The sequence below is a fragment of the Notolabrus celidotus genome, chromosome 24, assembly GCF_009762535.1.
Source record: "Notolabrus celidotus isolate fNotCel1 chromosome 24, fNotCel1.pri, whole genome shotgun sequence".
Taxonomy (NCBI): Eukaryota; Metazoa; Chordata; class Actinopteri; order Labriformes; family Labridae; genus Notolabrus; species Notolabrus celidotus.
Window position 1 is genome coordinate 5,265,823 of NC_048295.1, and position 21,304 is coordinate 5,287,126.

Below are 21,304 nucleotides of genomic sequence, written 5' to 3' on the forward strand. Positions count from 1 at the left end.
TCTGTTTGATTCTCTTGCCCGGAACAGGAAGTAAAACACTTCCTGGTTTTCTGATCATAGTTGGACAGAAAAGCAGGAAGTGTTTGAGTCATGTGGTCTTATCTAATCACCTTTTTATACATTTTAAAAAAGGTCTTATGATTCTTGGAGTTTCTACATCTCACTCAGAGTTTTAACGTTGACATAATTTTAGCCTGCTTAACCCTCATATTATCCCCGGGTCAATTGGACCCCAGTCAATGTTTAACATCTCTAAATGAATGACTAACATCATTTTGACTTCACATTTCATGACTTTACCTCATTTAATGGGGACAACTAGGAAAACATAAAATTTAAATGTTGATATGTTACAATTTCAATTGAATAAAAATTACTTATCGATGTTCCTTGGCTGTTTTAGCTGTTTAAAACATACGAAAAATCAACATTTTACAAGTTTGAGTTTTTTTGGATGATATTGAGGTCACTATAACGTACATTTTTATAACCTAGAAGAAACATAGTACTTGAAACATAAACCTGGGTAACAATCAGTTTCTGGAGGTTTAAATTGCTTGGATAAACGATGTTAGTAAATTTGAGGGTAACAGGAGGGTTTAAGTCTACTTGAGCACCTTTTTAATACCTGTTCTTGTCCCTGAAGTCAAAGGCTCCGTCACAGCGTCCACACTTGCAATCTTTGAAGCACAATCCCGCTGTAGACTTTCTGAGCATGCATTCTTTCCAGAAGTATTCCCTCCTGCAGACTGGAGAGGATTCGATCCTTCATATCGTCCTGACATGACGCAGAAGAGTCCCAGGTGAAGGCTGCAAGCATTAAAAGGACAACACACAAACGCCACAACAAACGTAAATGAATAAAAGTACAGTGATGGATTGAGGGTTACTTCTCGTCCGGTCTGCACGGTCAGAGCCTGGATCCAGAGAATCAGGCGGCCGGTCCCTGATGCTGCTAAGGTGAGTGTTGTTACCTGGGAGGATGCAAAGTGTGATCCCGTTCCTTGCAGCCTCATGCACTCCATCACTCTGGATAAGGCCTCTTTCAAAGGCGACACAGGCTGCAGTCACATTAAGTGAAACACGTTAAAGAGAGCACATTCAGTTAGAGCTACTCCAGACCCCAAAACACCTTAATATAAACAGTTTGAAGCTGCTGCCTCTAAAACTCTGACTTTGTTTTGCTCCTGTCACTCTTTAAAACATAACTTTATTGTTGTGTAAGATGACATGCATCATTCCTCCACCAGGAGACAAGAGACAGGTAATTGAACAGAGCAGCCATGCTTTATTTCTCAGGACATTTAGACCAACAACAGCAAAAAAAAACGATTAAATTAAAGCTTCCAACCAAACAGTCGTGGACGATGACGAGGTTCTGCGAGTGTGTCCGTCCTCCGAATATACACCAGCGTATCGTTCAGTTCACACGCAACATGGAGCCGCTAAACTACTCTCTGCAGGACCGCTGCTGCAGCTAGCCGTGAGAACACTCCGGCGTCTGGTTGTGTGTAAGCGTGGACACGTTTTCTGTACACAGGGCTCTAAAGTTGGCAATTTAAATCCCAGACCAGCTGGGAGACACCCGGCGAGGGTCGGTGAGTCGTTTTCCTTCGAGCAAAGGCAGTGAGATCTACATTTTTATGGACACCAGACTGTCTGTCTGTGATCACAACACTCGTACGGGACTAAAGAGATGAGTTTCAAAGACCAGCTTCTCGAGATCAGGAGGAAGAGTTTGAGTCAGAAGGCCATGATGAAGAGGAACACGTCGTGTTCAGCAGAGAGAAGCTACAGTTAATCTAACAACGACGACATGTTGTGATTTGTTTAATTCTACCTGTGTCCGGCGGTCGTATTTACTATTTACAGTGGCGAGGACGATCTGTACAAAGTGGTGAGCGGCGAGGCGATAGTGCCGGGCAGGAAGTGTCAGAAATGATTCACAGGACAAAAAACTACACAGTCTGATTCTCCCTTTCATTCTTTTCACGTCCTCACAGCGAGGCCGTCACTCTCACTGCAGCATGTCCACGAAGGCGTCAAACTCATCGATGTTCTTCTCGTACACGGCCAGTTTCTCCGGCAGAGAGTCCTGCAGAGAGAGAGAGATGAAAACACCGTCACAGAGAGAAGAGAGAGACTTTCTTTAACGCTCAAGAGAGGAGAGGAAAGAGTTACCAGGTCGTCTGCCATGGACTGTGAGCTGATGTGCAGGGAGAGACTCGCCAGCTGAGGAGGGTTCTGAAACTCACGATAGAACGTCCCCAGATCCATCGGGAGCAGGTCGTCTTTAGAGAAGGCCGGACGCTGCACAGGGAGACGGAGACGGATTAGGAAATGTGGAAACAAGCGTCTACAGCTGCACCGACAAATTTCACATCACAGGATGAATATTTTAAGGGAAATGTCTCAGTTTGAACATCAGCTGATTTGAGATTTCTGGGGTCAAGATGCAGACATCTCAAGACTACATCATTTCAAACATTTCCAGCAGGTTTAATGGAGATAAAGGGAGATTCTGCCTATTTTTGCAACGTTTCTGCAAGAAGTCAGCGTTAGAGACGGTGGGGTGATGACAGAGAGCGTGCGGGAGCGAACACTTACAAAGTCGATCATGACAAAGTCGTCCTGCGGTCCCGATCCTTCTGAGCCCTGAGAGTGCAGGCTGGCCTGCAGTGGGGAGGGGCATGGAGGAGAGTCTGGAGGCTGCACCTGAACACACACACAGGAAATAAACATGCTTACACACACTTTACAGACTAAGTGTGAAGACAAAGCACAGTGTTCAAATCAGAAGTTACCATGGGGTCGTTCTCCTCTGGGTCCAGGCCGCGAGGAGCAAACGCAGCAAATGGGAGATCCAGACTGGCTGCTGTTAACTGCACACACACACACGGTTAAGTTTAAGGAGAGATAGATCATCAGCTGCAGATTAAATCAAAGGTGTGTGACGTACCTGTGTCGGGTGGGGTTTGTTCACAAACGCTCCCACCTTCCTTGTGAAGGCGTTGAGCGACTCCACAGGGTCAGAGGGAGAGGCGCTCCTCCGTCCTTCGTCCCTCCGTCCGTCTCCGCTGTGGGAGAGACCGTCATCTTCAGTGCTGAGGAGAGAGAGAGAGAGGAGACACGGTGACGGAGAGCGCAGGTGAGACCTTCTTTTTACAGCTTGCAGACATTTTAGACTTTTCTCTCCCTCTTTTTGCCACTTTTAAGGAATATTTTGGTGTTTTTAAAACTTGTGCTTCAAATTTAACGTCATTAGGGATCAGAAGTTCAAAGTGAGGATGCGGATTCATCTTTAGAAGTTAACGTGCACGCTCAGATTCCTTTCCCTTAGACCTGAAAGGACCTGAGAAGAGAGTTACCCGCTGCCTGGTGTGTTGGGGGCGTGATCCACGGTCAGATGGGCGTCTGCTCCATGAGGAGGCTGAGCAGGAAGCAACATGACCCCGCCTTCTTTCCCAGCATGCATCATCTGAGGACACAGAGCCGAGTTAAAGGAAAGAGTGTTTGAATCAGAACGAGTGAATGGATTGATCGCTGAGTGTCACTTTACCTGGTTTGGATTTGGGTTACACAGCTCAGCAGCTCCACCAAGAGCTGACGGCTGGTATGACAACCTGGAAGCAATGAGCTGGAGAGAGAGAGAGAGGATTCATATTTAGATGAATATTAAACCTCATTCCTGACCGTCTCATGTGCTTTTATAGGTTGTTATTGTCGGTTAAGGTGCCAGAAAACAGGCTGAAGTTAGGAGAGTTAGAGCCAGACGTTTAAAATCAGAAGAAAAGTCCTCTCAGAAAAGTCTAACACACTCAGAGCGACACACACTCCAGAGTCCAAAGTTTAATCTGAGTGTCTGAAGCGCCTCACACACAGTCACACTCTCACAGGGGCCAGCAGAGACTCACAGTGTGAGTGACAAGTCCAGGAGCCAATGGAATCTGCAGACTGTCCAGGGGGAGGGGCTTAGACAGTTTAGAGGGCGAAGGGCTGAGCGTGCACACACACTGAGAGCATGCAAACACACACACAGGTACAGCGAGAGACAACAGGACAGGAGACAGACAAAGAGAGAAAAGAGAAAGCAAAATGAAAACAGAGAAGGAGCAACAGGATAAAGATCGTGGAAGAGGAAGAGGAGGAGAGTGTCTCACCTGAGAGGGAGGGGAGGTGGAGAAGGAGGTGGTGCAGACTTCCTGTGAGTCCTGAACGCCGGCGAACGCTCCGTCATCGTCATCTGGAGCTCTGGAGACGCACAGAGTTAGTCAGACACTGAGAGATGATCCTACCTGAGGGTAAATCTGAATCACCTGCTGCTCTGTAAATCTGACTCACCTGTAGTTGCAGGGTTGTCCCATGTGTGCAGGCCGCTGGCTGCCGCAGGGAGGATCCACGAAGTGATCCACGATGATCCCCATGATGGGAGCCGAGCGCTCGAACTGTCTGCAGACAAACAAACACATCTCATCAGTTATCTCTGTGTCTGCTGTGAGGATCAATCTCCTCATTCCACTGGGATGTTTGTCAGGTAGTGTGTGTGTTACCTGTTGGACATGAAGGCCAGGTTGGTGCGGTAAGCGCAGGAGAGCGTGACCGTGCCCACAGGTGTGCCAACGACACCAACACGGACCGTCTGGAAACCTTCAAAACAAACCTCAGTGAGCAGAAATTAAACCTTCAACTTCATCACGCCTTTACGAACATTTAGAATCTTTAATGTGCTGAAGGTTAAAGCCACGGTGAGGAGTTTTAATCTGCTTGAACATCTAAACCCCCTGCTGAGGGGGAGGCGGCGGTGGTGGCAGACATTGCCACATTGAAAAAACTGTTTCTGTAACGTGTACAGGAAAAGAAGTGGGCTGAGTTTGAAGTTACCTTCTCCGAGTCCGCTCAGCTGAACCTCCCCGAAGTAGATCCTGGAAAGAAGACACGCAGAGACGGACGGTTACACAGGTGTTGGGTTAAATGCGTGTAACAGACTAACTGTTGCATGTCCAGCTTGCTCCAGTACATCTTCACAGAACTGTCTCCTGACGCAAACTGACAGGACGTCGCATCAGGTGTGTTCCTCTCACCTGTATAAAATGACATAGTCGTGTCCTTGCTTTCTGGACAGCTTGTAGGCGGGCGTGACTCTGGTGATGGCGAGCAGAGACTTCAGGAGGACAGAGAGGCGGTTGTAGACGGTGTATGACACCTTGATGTCTTTGTCACACCTTCAGGAGAGACGAGAGAATAACTGACAGGTTTTATACAAGTGTTGTGCTGCTTCAAATACACGTCTGTGGACTGTTTTTTAATCCTTTCATATATCTTTCTATCTTTCATGAGGATGTTAAGAGAGGATGTTTTGCACAGACTGACTTCATCTCTGGTTTAAGAGCAGAGAAGGTCAACATCAGAGACAAAGTGATCCATTTATGACTCAAATCAACTGGTAGGAGCGCTGTGACTCTCTTACAGAGCTGCACATTTAGTATCTGTGTTAGAAGCTTATGTTTCAGCAACAAATAGCTCATTAGGGGAGGGATTCACTCACTTCTCATTCATCTCCAAACACCAAGTCTCCAACTCCATGGAGTCGCCCTGCAGGAGAGAAGAGACGAAGAGATGAACACAGGAGCTCTCAGGTTAACTCAAATATATATTCATTAAAATAAAACATGCAGAGCAGGCGAGGAGGAAGAGCAGTGAGCACCTCTGACGTCTTCAGCGAGATCTCCACGCACATGGAGCGTCCGATGCCGGGGAGTTGTCCGGCCAGCGCCTTCTTGGCTTCATGAGTCACCTCGGGGATGTCTTTGATGGCCAAATTAAACTGCAGGAGAGAGAGAAGAGAGAAAGTCTGGGGTTTAACACAAAACAGACAAAAAATGAGAAACCCAAGGACGAGGATTTGGTTGATGAAATGCTCAGTATAAAAAAACAAGTGACTTTAAAACAATAATAATAATCTGTGCTGTGAATTCATCCTCCTGTTTTTACCCAGTCAGAGCCCGTAGGCGACGAAGACGAGTGAGTGCAGATCTTCTCTCCAAGGCGAGCCTGGACGATCACCTGGACTGTCTGCACAAGGGACAGAGAGCAGAAACATAAAAACAATGACACTCATACATCAGTCTGAATGAATCCTTACTTTAAAGTCAGACACTTCAAATCTAACAGGGACAAAAACAAACTTTCTTCCTTCACATCTGCACTGCCTGATTATAACTCTGTTGTTTCATCGCTCCAGAATCTTGAGGAGAATTTCCTAAACTTTTCGTTCACATCAGTCATGAAGCTCTAATTAATAATACCGATTTCTTACCTTCAAGGCGAAAAACTTTATGAACTTGTCCAGGTCTTTTTTATCCTGCGGACTCAGGCCACCGTCCATGTTGTCACGACCCTAAAATCAAACACACATTAGAGTCAGTCAACATTGTGACTGTAACAGAGTCTCACTGGAATTTAAATATTCGCCTTTTTATGAGCTATATCAACAAACATGAGCATCAATATTATCATTTTTAACCCCTGGAACCTTTTCCACAGGGGGCGCCCCAATAATCTATATTATAACATGATATATAATGAGTGCAGAAGCATTATTTGGGTGCATACAAGTTCATATCTTGCCCACATTGTACAAAAATGTTTTTTAAGGACTTATGTGGCATTTTTGAAAAGTATTTGTTTACAAATGATGCTTCTTCTGCCCATTTTCATGATGCTTTTAATATCCTGTGTCTGTTTTGTTGATGAAATGTTGCTTTTAAGAAATAAATAAGCCTGATGTTTGTCCAATATATCACCTGGTTGCAATCCAGCAGTGTAATGACTGCTTTCTATATTTAATGACTTAAAAGGTTTAATAATTGATGATAAAAGATGCTAACTGCAGTATTTTTGGTTATTTATTGTGCTAAACTGCTAAATCTGCACCAAAACAAGCTCCTTATTAGTAAATCTTTCCACCACTAAATTAAATAATTACACATTTTAATGTATGCAACGTAAAAACACAGTTTTCTGCTGTATTTTCAGTTTTAATATATTTATTATGATTATCTTAACCCTCCACAGAGTGCATGTTATGGTCGAGTTAGCATGTGAGGCCTCCATGTTGACATGAAACCAACAGATTTAAAACGCAGGTTATAATCACACACACACACTGACAACACAATTAAACGCTTCACAACAACAACTGTGAGATTATTAGAGTGGTCTGAAGGGATTTCATGAGATATTTCACAACATTTGAGAGTAAACAAGGAGGGGCAGAGACAGAGAGGTGACTCACGATCAGCTAACATAGCATGCTACGATAATACGACGCACTTTGGTTTCTTAGTAAATCATTAAAACTTACATCAGCTGTTCCCTTTACAGCGGAGCTTCAATCAAACCAAAGTTAGTTTCAAAAGGAAGACATTAAACCCGGGTACAGGAACATTTACACGCGCAGAGAGTCACAACGTCCACGGCTCTCTGTTTATCTTCTCCATGTCGACGTGTTGAGCTAGCAGCAGGTTCAGATCAGCACTTTCGACACTTCTGTTTGGGAGGAAAATACAAACTCATATAAACATATCCCATCCTTTTTTAAAAAGTATATACTGTCATATTCTAAATCATTAAACATATTTATCTTATTTATTCAGTTATTCTTTATTGTAGATTATTTCATTTTTAATTTAGTTGTTCATTTGATCTTATCATTTAATTATTTGTATAGATTAACTCTCTTTATTCTAACATTTAATTCTGTTTTATTTTGCTTCATTTACTTTTAGTTTAGTATCTTATTTTCTTCTTATTTAGCTTATTTTTAACCTTTACACAAAACAACATCTTACAGTCAGCTCACAGTGATTGAGTTCAGTGTGTCGAATCTGCGGCTGCGTGGAGCTGAACAGATTTACCTTGTGGCGTGTTGTTGTTGACAAATGCTGCATGAGTTCTGCAAAGGTAAGAGTCCCAGTCTTAAAAATACTCTTTTATTCAACAAGCTTTAATTCTCATTCATATGCATGTGATTAAATACTTTTAGAGTCTTTTACCTTCATGCAGAAATAAAGCTTTCTGTAAGAAATGATGATACAACAGCAGGTTATAGCTTGTTAGCACGTTAGCTTCTCTGCAGTCAGTTATATGCGTAAAGTGCACAGAATGAAGTTTATTTCCACATGTATCCTGTTTGTTTGTTCAATATAAAGCATGGATATTAATGTGGGAATAAAATAAGGCATGATGTAGTGATAGCGTTAATAAGCTTAATTTAATAGCACTATAATACACATATAAAGAGTGTTTTACAGAGTTTAATCAATATAAATAAAGAATTTAAAGCATACTGTTTCCTAAGAAGTGAGTTGTTATGATAATTAGTTCAAATTATTATTATTTATTGGACGTGACAGCACAAAAACATCCGAAACTTTGAATATATGCATCCCCATGACAGAGAAATAATAATTTAGTACAATTTGCATTAGAATAAGTGGATCTGAGCATCAAAATGTTAAAAACAAACAGCATATAAAAGCAAATAACCATGTTTTGTTAATGTTGATTTGTGTATTTTTATTTTGGATGGTAACCTGTTATGATATTAATGTTATTCTAATTACATCCAGGTCAGAGACCCACCTGTACAGTGCTAAAGCTCACCTGTAGAAGCATTATAATGACAGTTGAAGGTTTATTAACGCTGATTTATTCTCCCCACAGCATGGCGGTCCCCATAGCCATCTTAGACTGTGATCTCCTCCTCCACGGTCGAGGCCACAAGACTCTAGACCGCTTCGACCTCGATTCAGTCTCAGACCATTTCCTCCTCACGCAGTTCGGCTTCCCCCGACACTTCATCCTCTACCTGGTGGAGCTACTCAGAGAGGTGAGCACGTGCTGATAGTGACACACAGTTTGGATAACTCAGCTGAGAGCGTCTCTGTGAACGTGTTTCTCTGTGTGTGTGTGTTTCAGGCTCTGTGCAGACGTACCCAGCGCTCCAGAGCCATCAGTCCTGAGGTCCAGGTGTTGGCGGCTTTGGGTTTCTACACGTCCGGCTCCTTCCAGACATCTATGGGAGATACGATTGGGATCAGCCAGGCGTCGATGTCCAGATGTGTGTCTAATGTGACCAAAGCTCTGGTGGAGAAATCTTCTCAGTTCATCGCGTTCAGCAGGTATGATACCATGAGCACATCTGGAGGGACCACTGAGGCACAACACCTAACTTTCTGCATTCATACGATAATTGCCCGGATCATTGATGTGCCATTTTTTTATGCACCCCTTTAAGTTGAGAAACAAACTGTAGTAATGTCTGTTTTTCCTGAACAGAGACCCATCCACCAGAGACCAGGCCTTCCAGGAGTTCCAGAGAGTGGCAGGGTTTCCAGGAGTCGTTGGCGTCCTCGACTGCGTCCAGGTGACCATCAAAGCTCCAAACAGTGAGGACTTCTCTTACGTAAACAAGAAGGGCTTCCACTCTGTGGGCTGTCAGCTGGTCTGTAACGCCCGGGGACTCTTACTCAGTGCAGAGACCTGGCCTGGTGGACTCAAGGACACAGAGATCCTGGAGAAATCTGGTCTCTTCAAACAGCTGCAGGACGTGGAGGATGGCTGGCTGCTGGGTGAGACTCTGACTCCTGTCCTCTCTATGAATGGTGGTCTCTAAGAAGGTCCAGAAATGATTGAAGTGTTGTGTTCAGGTGACCGTCGTTACCCTCTGAAGAAGTGGTTGATGACCCCGGTGGAGAACCCGGAGTCCCCTGCAGAGCTGAGGTTTAATCTGGCTCACACTGCTACTCATGAGATCGTGGACCGAACCTTCAGAGCCATCCAGACCAGATTCAGATGTCTGGACGGCAGTAAAGGATACTTACAGGTGCTTAAATGTTATTTTAAACATTTGGAGTCTAAAATCGAGATTTAATTGATAAAAACCTGAATGAACTGAGAGTTTGTGTCCCTGTTTCATCATCTCTCCTCTGCAGTACTCTCCTGAGAAAAGCTCGGCCATCCTGCTCGCCTGCTGCGTCCTCCACAACGCCTCCCTGCAGTCCGGATTGGACGCCTGGACTCTGGAGAGAACCGACCCTCTGGAGCAGCCCGAGAGCCTCGAGCAGAGACCCGAGGACCGGGACAGCGTGGCAGAGGACCTGCGGAAACAGCTCATACTCAAACACTTCAGCTGACGTCGCGGTGAAAGAGAAGAAGAAGTGGACAGACACAGTGTTGCTGATGCAGTTTTTTAATATTTTGCTGGTTTCTACTCTACGGACTAAACTACAATAACATAGTCGTATATGGAGGAACATGCAAGACGCTATACAACAAATCCAGACAACATGGGAACATAACACATTTCAAATGACTCAAGGAGAAGAGCTCCTCTAGACAAATATTCAAAGTGTGTGCAGCTGCTGTGTTATCAGGGTTTCTCTCCCTCCCTCTTTCCAATCCTCCCTAAACCCTTGTTTTTTACTTATCACCCCCTTTCCATATAACTCCACAGGTTAAAATCTAAGACAAAGACACAATACAAAAAACAAAAGGCCCTTATTTACAAGAACTGCACATTAAGTTGTCATTATTTATGTACACTGGTGCATTAAGACTGTCCGAGGGGGATTCAGGTGGTCTCAAACCTGGGCCCTAAATGAGTGACAGGAGAGTTTGTTTTGGAGGCGCTCCAGTAGATTGCTGATATTGAAACAGACGTCATCCTAAGAGTCCTGGATAGTTCCTGTTTTACTCCTGACTCAGATTAAGAGCTGCATTAGATGAGCATGTCTCTGTTTCTGTGATTTAAAGCCTCTGTGAGGTCAGGAAACCAACAAGACTGATGTTTCCTGGATCATTGTTTTAATGCCTGTAAAAGCGCTTCTGCAGGTACCACTTTGTCCACCAGGGGGCGCCAAATCGCCACGGACAGAAAGTTCCTCACAGGAGCTTTAAAATTACATCTTTTTTGTCTGTGGACTTTGAAAAGCAACGAGTTTAAAGATCAAACTTTGTTCCCTCTGATCCTCTTTGGACGATCATGGACTGATAACATGATTTCTATTGTCTCGTGTTGTTCGTGTCTGTAAATTAAGTGACATTTGACAAATAAAAATCAATGCAACATCTGTTTCTGTCTACAAAGAGTGAATTACTCTCTCTTTAGGGATGCAGACTCTTAGAATAATAATCTGAGCCTGCCGGGACGAAAACAAGAACTCTCCATGGACGTGTGTTGCAGACTGTTTTATATGATTGTAGCGATCTACTGGAGCTTATTCCAGGTGTCACACGGCGAGGGGCGGGTTAACCCGGGAAAGGTAACACATGCACACAACCAGACACTCTCACACTCATGCACCCAAGCAATGACCCAATGAGGATGTCTGTGCACAGGGAGGCTTCCCGCTCTCACTCATTTACGGCCCAGGTTAAAAACATCAGAATAACCCTTTAAAAGTAAGAATGACGGGGTTGCAGTCACATGAAGATAAAATAAAAATAAAAACAAGAAATAAATCAGATTCATGGTCGTGTGGGTTTTTTTAAAAATATGTAAATTTGATATTTTCAGAATAGTGGTGAAGACGTGACGCCGTATGTGCCTCAGATTTTGGCGCTCACAAAGCTAGTGGTGTTTCATCTCGTGGAATGTTTGAGTTTCCTGATTGGTTCATCAATATATACACACTTTCTACAAACAGGAATAAATACAACATACACTGCTGTCGCATGAGACGTGCCGACACAAAGAGGAGGTTAAAAAATACATGATTGTTTGGATTTGTTTGATTTTTGTTTCAAACTTTCTTCTGAAGGTGAATTTTGATGTTTTCGAATCGTTTTTTAACAAAGAAGAAGAGCGTCTGAGTTCTTCATGCAACAGCAGTCAAACAAACACTGTATTACAGTTAAAGACACAAACAGATCAAAGCTTTACATCCATCGAACAGCATGTAAACCACACTATCATGTAAAACTTTAACATGAAACACAGTTCCTCTTTTTTTGTGCATAAAATAAATATGCTCTTTTCTGATGCTCAGAATATATTATAAGTCGTGTTTTTGAGATTTTTTGTAAACATTATTTTAAAAAAAACAAACATTAAGATTAAAAACATTCTTTTTTTGTTGCATAAATTAAATATGCTCTTTTTTTGATGCTGCAAATATATTATATGTACAATTTATAACTCCATAAAAAATACTTTTATGTCACGTTTTCCCAACCTCAGTCAGGACCCCGTTCACAGTCCCCTGCATGTGAAGACACGGCTTCACACTGAGAGTTTGGAAAGTGAAGATTTGACTTCAGAGATGGACTGAGAAAGGAGAAATATGAAAATACATCGTTGAACATTTAAACCAAGCGTTACAAGTGCATTCACAGACGGAAAAGAAACCCTGATCATTCGTCAGTCGCTGATTTCTTAAAAGAAACAAAGCTAGATTTAAAAAGAACCTCTCCTCTCTCCTCAGGTGCTGAAGTAAGGCCAGGTTGGTCTTGTTTGATTTAAGAATGGGAAGGCACTTTTAAAACATCATTTGAATTTATCACCAAGCTGTACGATCTTTAAATTATCATCCTCAGCCTCTCTGATTGTGAAACTAAGTTGGCACTTTGTCTCTTTGTTAGCAAAGCTCCAACTCGTTTCTGGTGATGATTATGTTTCTAAAAGTTGCTACGAGGTCGTCTTTTATCACCGAACAGGTTGAAGATTATCATGAATTAGCTGTGTGAACTCAAAGCTAACACATGAAGTGAGTGCTTAAAAATCCTGAACATGGTGGTCCCCTTTAAAATCAAGTATCTTCAGGTGTGTCAGAGTCTGTGTCAGGTGAGAGGTGGCAGAGGAACAGATTATTATGTACATGTGAGAATGCATATTTTTGGTCCAGTTGGATGTTGATGTGAAACCTGGTGAGGTCAGGAATCTGGAGGCGTCCGGGGTCAGAGATGAGAAGTCATGGGAGGAGGAGGGGAAGGAGGAGGAGGAGGGCTGTGTCAGAAAATCTCTGAGACTCCTTCTGCTTTTGTTTCTCTGAGGACAGACGACGAGTCAGTCAGCATTAAAGCCTTCAAACTGTGTTTCTTATGATAAAAGACTCACAGATCTCTCACCTGTGGTCTGATTTGGGCCCAGTTGTCTGGTTGCTGTGTGCGTCAGCTGTGTACCTGCTGGTCTGAATGTGGGAGTGGGGCTCCGTCTGTAGCCTGTCCCCCTCTAAACTCTCCTCCAGTGGAGACCCTTCATTGTAGAAGAGCAGGCTGCGGGAGCGGACTGCAAAACAAAGGAGGAGCGGGTTTGATTCAGGTGTGTCTGGAGCTAATATCTTGCCTTTTAGAGGAGCTGACGTGCATCAAACAAAAAAAACACATGTGAATAAGTTAAGGAAAGGATCTGGGTTAATATAACACCTTTCTACATTCTTGCTGCAGCTGTATTTTGATTGTCTGTGCAAAGTTCTGCAGAGGTGCGCTGATCTGTGTGAAGGATTGTGCTGTTATCACTGGACAAAGACCAAGGTTCTCTAGAGGCAACCAATCAGAGCCCGAGAGAAGTCCTTCACCGTAAAACGAGACGATCTAAAGACAGTTTCAACCCTTTGACCCCTTCTGAAATATGTCAAAGGGGTACATATTCGAAGACTCACCCTGGCTAGTGGTGTAGAGGTCCGCTGATGGAAGAGGAGCAGAGGGACTGGAGGAAGAGGAGGACGAGGACAAAGAGGAGGTGTCAGCGAGTAAGGAGAGAGGAGAGAGGCACGGAGAGAAAGAGCCCAACACCAGGACGAAACACACCGCCATCATCTGCAGAGAAACAAGGTGACAAACGACTCACATCTGAAGTCTTGTTGAGCATGCATTTAAAACAAGTTTGGAGTGACTTCACTCACCATTAGGCACGTCCCCGTTTGAGTTGAGGCCATTTTACAAGAGCGAGGGATGACCTTCCCTGAAATCAACGACTGAAGCTTCTGGAGCTGCTGTAGGAGAGACCTGAAACAGACAGACAGAGTGTGTCAGGTGAGCTGTGTGGGAAACCTCAGTCACATAACATGATATACAATCTAAAGGATGGAGGGAGATCAGTAAGTCCTGATTTGGAAGAGTCTAGCAGCCTCAGCGATAAACTCTGAGTCATGCATCTGCACAGAATCACCTCGCTCACCATCTTAGTTTGAGACTGATATACAAGAAATGAAGTCTAAGAAGCTTGTGCATGATCGATTAAAATATCTGGACGCCTATCTTTTAATTTATGCGTCTAATATTCAGACTCTGGTGCAAAATGCTGCAAAAAGTTAGTTGTTTTTTTTAAAGTCGCTGCCAAAGACTGAGACTCTTTCTAACGTGCGTCACTACTGCTCTCAGTCTCCTCTCTTCTTACCTCACAAATGTGCCAAACTTTCTCACTTTCAAGGCTTCAAACATCACTAATCAGAGGACACTTCCTGTTTGTAACAAGCTCCAACTCTTGTGCGGTTCACTTAAATAATACAAGCTGCAGAGCTGCTGACTTCAGTGTTTTATAATCTAATTTGTTGCATTTCCTTCATGGAGTCCTGCAGCTTTAAGAGAATAATAGAGCAGCTGTTTCAGCTTTAAAAAAATCCCAATTTTTTTTAAACATGTCTCTTTGTGCCTATTGATTGTTAAGAAGCACAAAAAATAGAGAAAACATGTCAAAACATAAGAATTCCCCTTAAAAGCAGACTCATTTAATCTTCCTTTCTTTGTCATCTTCACTGTTTTAAGAGCTGGAGAGAGTTCAGCTGTAAAAACAGAGTGTTTAGTGCATCAGTTGGATCTGGAGAGCAGGGCTCTGATGGTTAAACTGTGAGCAGATGTGATGACACACTCTGCCCACTAGGCGGAGACAGATATCCAGTAAGTCAGTCCCAGTTAACCGGTCAGCAGTCAGTCTGTTTCCTCTCTGCTGTCGGCATCGTGCACCGGAGAAACCACGAGTTGCCAGCTGTCATAAACTTTTTATGGGATGATTTTGACCAGCATCACTCACTCTGCACTTTGAAGTCACACCGCAGTGATTTACTGCTAAAGCTGGAGCTGCTTTAAATAAACTCTACTCACTAAAGGTCACGCTGGTGGACTGGGTGATCATTTAAATATCCAGAGCAGGAGAGGAAAACTCAAACATTAAACTCAGACTAACCTGAGTGGTGTTTGTTTGAGGAGTTATGCTTTGAGACTCATATCTTGTGGGCAGATGGAAGTCGAGATAGCACTAAGCCAGTTCTGCAGGGCGTGTAGTAAAGACAGACCGCTGCATGGAAACACAATGACCACTAATAACTGCATTTTGAGCATTTTGAGCATCTTAATTTTAGCTCACTTGTTTAAAACATTTATTTCAGACGTGCTCAGAGTCTGTGTTTTATGTGAGAGTGAGCGTGCTGACTCATGTTCCCCAGTTTGTGCCAGCTCATTGTTCCCCTGTGTGGTGGTTTAACATATTCATCAGCGTGTGTGTGTGTGTGTTGTGGGAAGGGAGGGGGCTGTCTTCATGATGAAAGCTTCAGTTAAATCTCAGCTTTAATGACAGACCGAGGCCGACTCAGACAGACAGACAGACAGACAGAGAGAGAGAGAGAGACAGACCCCCCCCTCAGGCCTCTGTCCTGACACACCCACCCACCCGCTGGAGATAATAGCAGATTGGTTTCATATTGTTATAATAACAGAGCTGGATGAGTGTGCACGTTTCTTTTGGAGCAGACACATTTCTGTTTAGAGTCTCATAAATCTCTCGCTGTAGCACATTGCTTATAAACTGCAGACAGACCATAAATAACAGCATGTTTAACCTACAGTAGACTGATTTTCTCCTTTGAAGACGACAAGTCATAAAAACTTTAAAGCTTTACTGCTAGAATATCTTTCACTACCCAGTTACAAAAACATCGGGGCGCTGTGTAACATGTTCATAAAACAGATTTAGATGGTTTCAGAAATAAATTTAGGTTTATATTTGATTAAAAGTAGAAGAAAGACGACATGTTACATGTTAAAAATGAAACACAATATATGTATTAATCATTAAAAACAGACATGACTCTGTAGTGGAAGTCACTGCATCCACTAATGCAGGTTCAGACTGTACCATGCAAAGAGGACATCATATATAAACATATTCCAGAAACACCGGAGACTTCTGATCCAGTACCGGATGCATTTGGAGCATCATGAAACTAAAGATACGACAAAGGAGACCCGCAGGTGAACAACATTTCACCTTCAGACCCCAGACGCCGGTTTCCTTGGTTCCCAAATGTTAACAGAGTGTTGTTAATCTCATGCTGTCATCTTATCAAGCTGCAAACTCTGACATCATGTTGCTGTTTTCAGTGAAGATAATCCAAACATCTCACAAAAACGTCCGGTCAGTGTTTTCAGTGTTCAAAGCCAGATAAAAAAAAACAGCTTGAATGTGTTCAGAGAGTCAAGAGCAGGACACTAATGTTCACAATATGTGTGTGTGTGTGTGTGTGTGTGTGTGTGTGTGTGTGTGTGTGTGTGTGTGTGTGTGTGTGTGTGTGTGTGTGTGTGTGTGTGTGTGTGTGTGTGTGTGTGTGTGTGTGTGAAAGCCCCACCTGTTGGCGGTCTCCAGGTTTTCGACCTTTCTCCACAGGTCGCTGTTTTCTGACGTGTAGTTCTCCACCCTGATGCAAACAGACAGAAACAGGATTTTGTCAGACATCAGTCACACTGAGTGTTGCTCAGTGTGATCTTTTCTGCACAGACTTCAAATGTGTGATGTCTTGAGGGTTTTTTTGGCTTCACTTTATAAAAATGTTCAAATAAAGGTTAGAAATGTACTTGGCGTCAAACCATCTTTCCAACAAGGATGACAGAAACGTCTCTCATCCCTCTCCGCGCTCTCAACCTTTGCCATCTCCAGCTAATCTCATCGATTCCCCGATTTTAATCAACTGCCCATCGTGTTAATCTCGCACCCTGTTGCTCTGATCTCCTTCTGTGTTCTGCTTCCAAACAAACATCCCTTTGAGAAGCCTCATCATGCTGCTTTTCCTCACAGATAATCCTGTCTTCATGTCCAAGAAGGAAAAATCCACACAAAGAGGAGATAAAGACAGAGAAGGTTTATGTTTACACTCCTTCTTTTACTTCTCTGGTCTCAAAGTGAGGATTTAAAAAAAGCCTGCCTTTCAACTTAATGCTGCTTTTGTTACCGCTTGTGTAAACCCTCATGGGCACCTTTGCTATATTCAGGACAGCCTCTCCTCTTCCCTGAATCTGACCCATGTGTTCAGCAGGTTATTGGAGTCACGCCATCGCAACAAGCGTCCAGAATTACCAGAGGAGGGGAGAGGAGAGGAGAGGAGAGGAGAGGAGAGGAGAGGAGTCCACCTTGAATGATGAAACACATTCTCAGAGTATGATGTGTTCCTCTGATTAACTGCATCTGACCCCGTGACGACCTGTGAGTTTACTGATGTGCTTCTTCCAGCTTTAATCCCCTGCAGAGGTCTCATGTCTGGTACCACACTCTCCACACTAAACACAAAAAACTTTACTGAACTTCACCTGCCAAGTTCCCATCAGCATTTCATGTCTTATTCTTTATTCAAGCTTTAAAAACTCACAATTATGTCAAACAAGGACTATGGTTAGACTGAGCCCAGGGGAAACCTTGTTAGCCAACATGGCTGCTCTTTGGACCGAATACAACTCTCTTAAAGCTATTGTTAGACTGCCTGGAGAAACGAGAGAAACTTTGTCATTTACTGCACAAACATCTTTGTGTAACTGTGAAAGTGTTCTCAACGGCTGGCGTGAAAGAGCGGCTTTAAATCAGCAATCTCAGGACTCATGTTCCTGATCAAGGAGGACTGAGACTGGTTAGTAGTAGAGACCAGGCTTCTAATTGAGACTGGCTAGTAGTAGATACCAGACTTCTAATTGAGACTTGCTAGTAGGAGAGACCAGGCTTTTAATTGAGACTGGCTAGTAGAAGATACCAGTCTTTTAATTGAGACTGGCTAGTAGAAGATACCAGTCTTTTAATTGAGACTGGCTAGTAGTAGATACCAGGCTTCTAATTGAGACTTGCTAGTAGTAGATACCAGGCTTTTAATTAGACTGGCTAGTAGTAGAGACCAGGCTTTTAATTGGGACCTGCTTATTTTAAGCTACAGTGTGTCAAAGTCTGGAAACCACAACCAGATATAACTCTGGACATGGAGTGAATAAAATGTATGAAGTTGTATCTTCTCAGAGACTTATCATCCAAACAAAGTTGACGTCCAGCTTTATGTAATCCCAAAAAGAGCAGCATGGATGCATGAAGACAAGAATGACACTCTTTCTGCTCTGTTTTTATTGCATGTGCAGTCAGGTACTGAACTCACACGCTCAGTCTGCTAGCTGTTTAGTCTTTGAGGTGGATAAAGCCTTCATTTTTTTATTTAGAGAGCTGAAAGAAAAGGCCGGCATGAGCTTCAAAGAAAGACTATCAAAATAAAACACACTCAACTATTCCGTGGTTCACCAGGCTTTCTTTGGATCTATGCTTCAACCATTATGTGATGTCTTGTAACGAGTGGTCTGAATAATCTGGAAATGTCTCTGACAGCACCTTATAGCGGGTGTTGTATAACAGCATAGTTACTTTGGTTAGAAGTAGTGAGGAAAGAAAGAGTCAGATATCAGGGAAAGACAGACAGATATGAAATAAATCCAAAGGGAGTGGAAAAGGAACGTAGAAAGGGGGACACATTTTTTCCTAGACTTACTTTTTCTCCAGACATTCCACATACTCTTTCTTCTTCCTCCGACTCTCCTGAGCTGATATCTGGAAGAAACACAGAAAAATATCAGCGGGATTCAAAAGCTCAAAGACAACCACAGAATAATCTTTCTTTAGTTTCACCTGAGGAAGATGAAGATGCTTTAAATCTGTAATCTTTAAATCTCTGATTGTGCTCACCTTGTTTTTAATCTTCCGTCTGACTCTCTTCAGTGCCTTCTCCTCACTCTTAGTGAGAGGGAGTTTGTTGGGGACCGGGTATCCCTCCGCGACCAGGGTCCTCTTCTCTTCCTCTGTCAGCAGGAGGGGTCCTGAGCCCTGCAGCTTCTGCACAATCAAACATATTACAGCTTTCCTTGTTAAATAATCAACCTGCAGGACTCGTCAGCTTTTATTCTAACTATGTATTGACATGAGAAGTCAAACTAAAGCACCAAAGATAATATCAGAGTGTTCAAAGGCATGCTGAATAAATCATGGAGGGAGTAAGTCAGCTGTTTGCTGTTTTCTTTGCAGATTATTTGGTGCCTGAAAGGTTTTCCATCAAATTATGCCCCACTTGTATTAACGTTAAATTTCTCTTCAGGCTCAAGTTGTTCCTCTAACTCAACCGTGTCCAATCAGGGTTAACTCTGAACAGGTTTGAATCATTTGAGTACGGAAAAAGTCCAGAAGAAACGTGAGAAGACAACCACAAGGTTCAAAATGTAAGATCTTAATGTGTCACATTCTCACGCAGAAGGTCAGAGATTAAATGAAGTAAAGAGAGAAGCTGTGATGCTGTTTGTTCTTTCACTCACATGCGGTGCAGTGAGGAGAGGTGAGGAGGAGATGGCTGTGGAGGAAGAGGAGGAGGACGAGGATGAAGAGGCACGACCTCCTGGCCTCTGTTGTGGCTGCGGGGAGGACGGGGGCAGAGGGACGTGCGGGGAGGACGGAGGGAGGGAGCCGTCACTGTCCCCGTGGTTGCTGCTGGGAGGAGTGGGTGGGAGCTGGAGAGCGTCGTCTGGAGGAGAGGAGGGAGGGAGGGGAGTGAGAGCTTTGATAAATATCTGAGGGATCTGAAACATTTAGAGATTAATCAGAGGAAACAAAGAGAGAGGTTTAGTCTAAAAATGTTCGCCCATTTCTCTGTGTCAGGTGATTTTTTTTCAGGCAAGATGCTGCAAAGGTCATTAAAATGATGGTTTCCAGAGCAGCATTGTATCATATGTCAGCATTCGCCACCTCCAGAAGTTTCCCTCTTTTAATGCAGAAGCCATCACACATAGCCTGACATGCACCTCCTCCAAAACGTAACTGCACATTGAAACAACGCCGACCCAAAGCCCTGTGATTGGTCCACTAGATAGCATCCTATTTCCTGAATTTACAACACTTCTGGAATCAATGAAAATCTTCATCTCAGAGCTACATGTTGATAAATTTATAACACAAGGAGTACACTGAGTAAATGGGCTTCATATTCAGCAACAAGAACAAAGTGTACCGCCCTTTAACTGCAGAGTGAACCTCTGAGCTTCAGGAAGTACACAAAGAATACTGTGTGCTTCAGACCGGCTAAGGACCTCTTATTTATCTGTTCCCTGTCTCGTCTCATGGTCTGAACCTGTCTTGAACTGGAGCTTGATTTTCCCCTGACGGTGAAAGAAAGAAGTAAAATAAAGGTTTGAGGTTGTGTTGGTGTGTCTGTGTTGTGTACCGCTGGGCAGGCTGAGGTACTGTCCCATCTCTCTGGGTTCATCTTTTATGGCTTTTGGCTTCACATCGTCCTGACCTCGCTCCTGCAGACACAAAGATTTTTAAACCACCTGTCAGATTATATAAATAAAGCGCACTGTTTTGATGTTCCACACCTGATGGACACTCACCGTGTGTTTCCATGCTGAGCCTCTGTGTGGTGGGGCGGGGCTTAATATGAGAGGCGGGCCTTCCAGAGGCGGAGGATCTAACCTTTGACCCACATCAGGCTCCTCCTGTTTCACCAGGATGGCTGAGAGGTCCTGACTGAAGTTCCATTCGAATTCTGAAGGAAAGACAAAATGAATCGACATCTTTTAATCGATATTAACGTGTGGAAGTTTGTTTTATGTGAGTTGCATGAAAGCATAGAGGTCAGTGAGGTTCACAGCATCAAACATTGACTTTTCTTTAGAGATTTCAACCTTTAAAGGAAACTTAGACCTTCAAATTCGATGATGAAAAACACACATGACCTCCTTTTAGATCTTAATTTGTGGAAAGGTACTCAGTCGTTGTTTGTTCTGTCGTAAAGTTATAAATAAAGCATTAACATTAGGTACAAACCAGAGTGAACCCTCCTAACCAAACTCCCTCTCTCCTCCGGGAGGCTTTGCTGTAGGTCCTCCAATGGGAAGTAACTGGTAGCTTATAAATCACACGTTCAAGGAGCTTCCCCAAACATTTGAGCACTTCCTGACAAAGCTGGTTATTATGGACTGCTGGACGGCGGCGCTCTGGCAACTGTGGTGCATAATTTGTCTG

The 21,304-nt window shown here is 43.4% G+C and overlaps 3 protein-coding genes across 6 annotated transcripts in view; 1 reads left to right on the top strand and 2 right to left on the bottom strand.

The window, feature by feature from the left end:
* Positions 1-1,267: 1,267 nt before the first annotated feature.
* On the bottom strand, positions 1,268-7,534 carry atg13 (ATG13 autophagy related 13 homolog (S. cerevisiae)). Of its 2 annotated transcripts, XM_034677324.1 has the most exons (18): positions 7,364-7,534; positions 6,317-6,397; positions 5,992-6,072; positions 5,705-5,824; positions 5,546-5,592; positions 5,082-5,222; positions 4,882-4,922; positions 4,551-4,647; positions 4,342-4,449; positions 4,161-4,251; positions 3,915-4,013; positions 3,560-3,637; positions 3,369-3,478; positions 2,960-3,104; positions 2,805-2,882; positions 2,608-2,715; positions 2,182-2,310; positions 1,268-2,095 (listed from the first exon to the last, which is right to left on the bottom strand). In XM_034677324.1, exons 2-18 carry the CDS (start codon positions 6,383-6,385, stop codon positions 2,018-2,020), a joined length of 1,620 nt encoding a protein of 539 aa, XP_034533215.1. In that variant the 5' UTR covers positions 6,386-6,397; positions 7,364-7,534; the 3' UTR covers positions 1,268-2,017. The 2 variants fall into 2 exon arrangements, with proteins under 2 accessions (XP_034533215.1, XP_034533216.1); XM_034677325.1 differs by lacking the exon at positions 3,915-4,013 and having other exon boundaries at positions 7,364-7,532.
* Positions 7,535-7,850: 316 nt separating this feature from the next.
* On the top strand, positions 7,851-11,134 carry harbi1 (harbinger transposase derived 1). Of its 2 annotated transcripts, none has more exons than XM_034677785.1 (6): positions 7,851-7,962; positions 8,725-8,890; positions 8,980-9,182; positions 9,340-9,632; positions 9,711-9,886; positions 9,996-11,134. In XM_034677785.1, the coding sequence occupies exons 2-6, from the start codon at positions 8,726-8,728 to the stop codon at positions 10,194-10,196; spliced, it is 1,038 nt and encodes a 345-aa protein (XP_034533676.1). In that variant the 5' UTR covers positions 7,851-7,962; position 8,725; the 3' UTR covers positions 10,197-11,134. The 2 variants fall into 2 exon arrangements, with proteins under 2 accessions (XP_034533676.1, XP_034533677.1); XM_034677786.1 differs by lacking the exon at positions 7,851-7,962 and adding an exon at positions 8,055-8,078.
* The window catches only part of creb3l1 (cAMP responsive element binding protein 3-like 1), a 28,531-nt gene continuing 17,463 nt past the window's right edge, over positions 10,237-21,304 (bottom strand). Inside the window, exons 4-13 of one of the 2 annotated variants that reach the window (XM_034677783.1) lie at positions 20,671-20,825; positions 20,502-20,583; positions 19,600-19,805; positions 18,980-19,126; positions 18,786-18,844; positions 16,623-16,691; positions 13,905-14,007; positions 13,662-13,818; positions 13,183-13,288; positions 10,237-13,048 (exon numbers count right to left, since the gene is read on the bottom strand). In XM_034677783.1, coding sequence (XP_034533674.1) covers positions 13,012-13,048; positions 13,183-13,288; positions 13,662-13,818; positions 13,905-14,007; positions 16,623-16,691; positions 18,786-18,844; positions 18,980-19,126; positions 19,600-19,805; positions 20,502-20,583; positions 20,671-20,825 — 1,121 coding nt within the window. In that variant the 3' untranslated portion in view covers positions 10,237-13,011. Of the gene's footprint in view, positions 13,049-13,128; positions 13,289-13,661; positions 13,819-13,904; positions 14,008-16,622; positions 16,692-18,785; positions 18,845-18,979; positions 19,127-19,599; positions 19,806-20,501; positions 20,584-20,670; positions 20,826-21,304 lie in introns of both variants that reach the window. The other variant, XM_034677782.1, reaches the window with a different exon arrangement.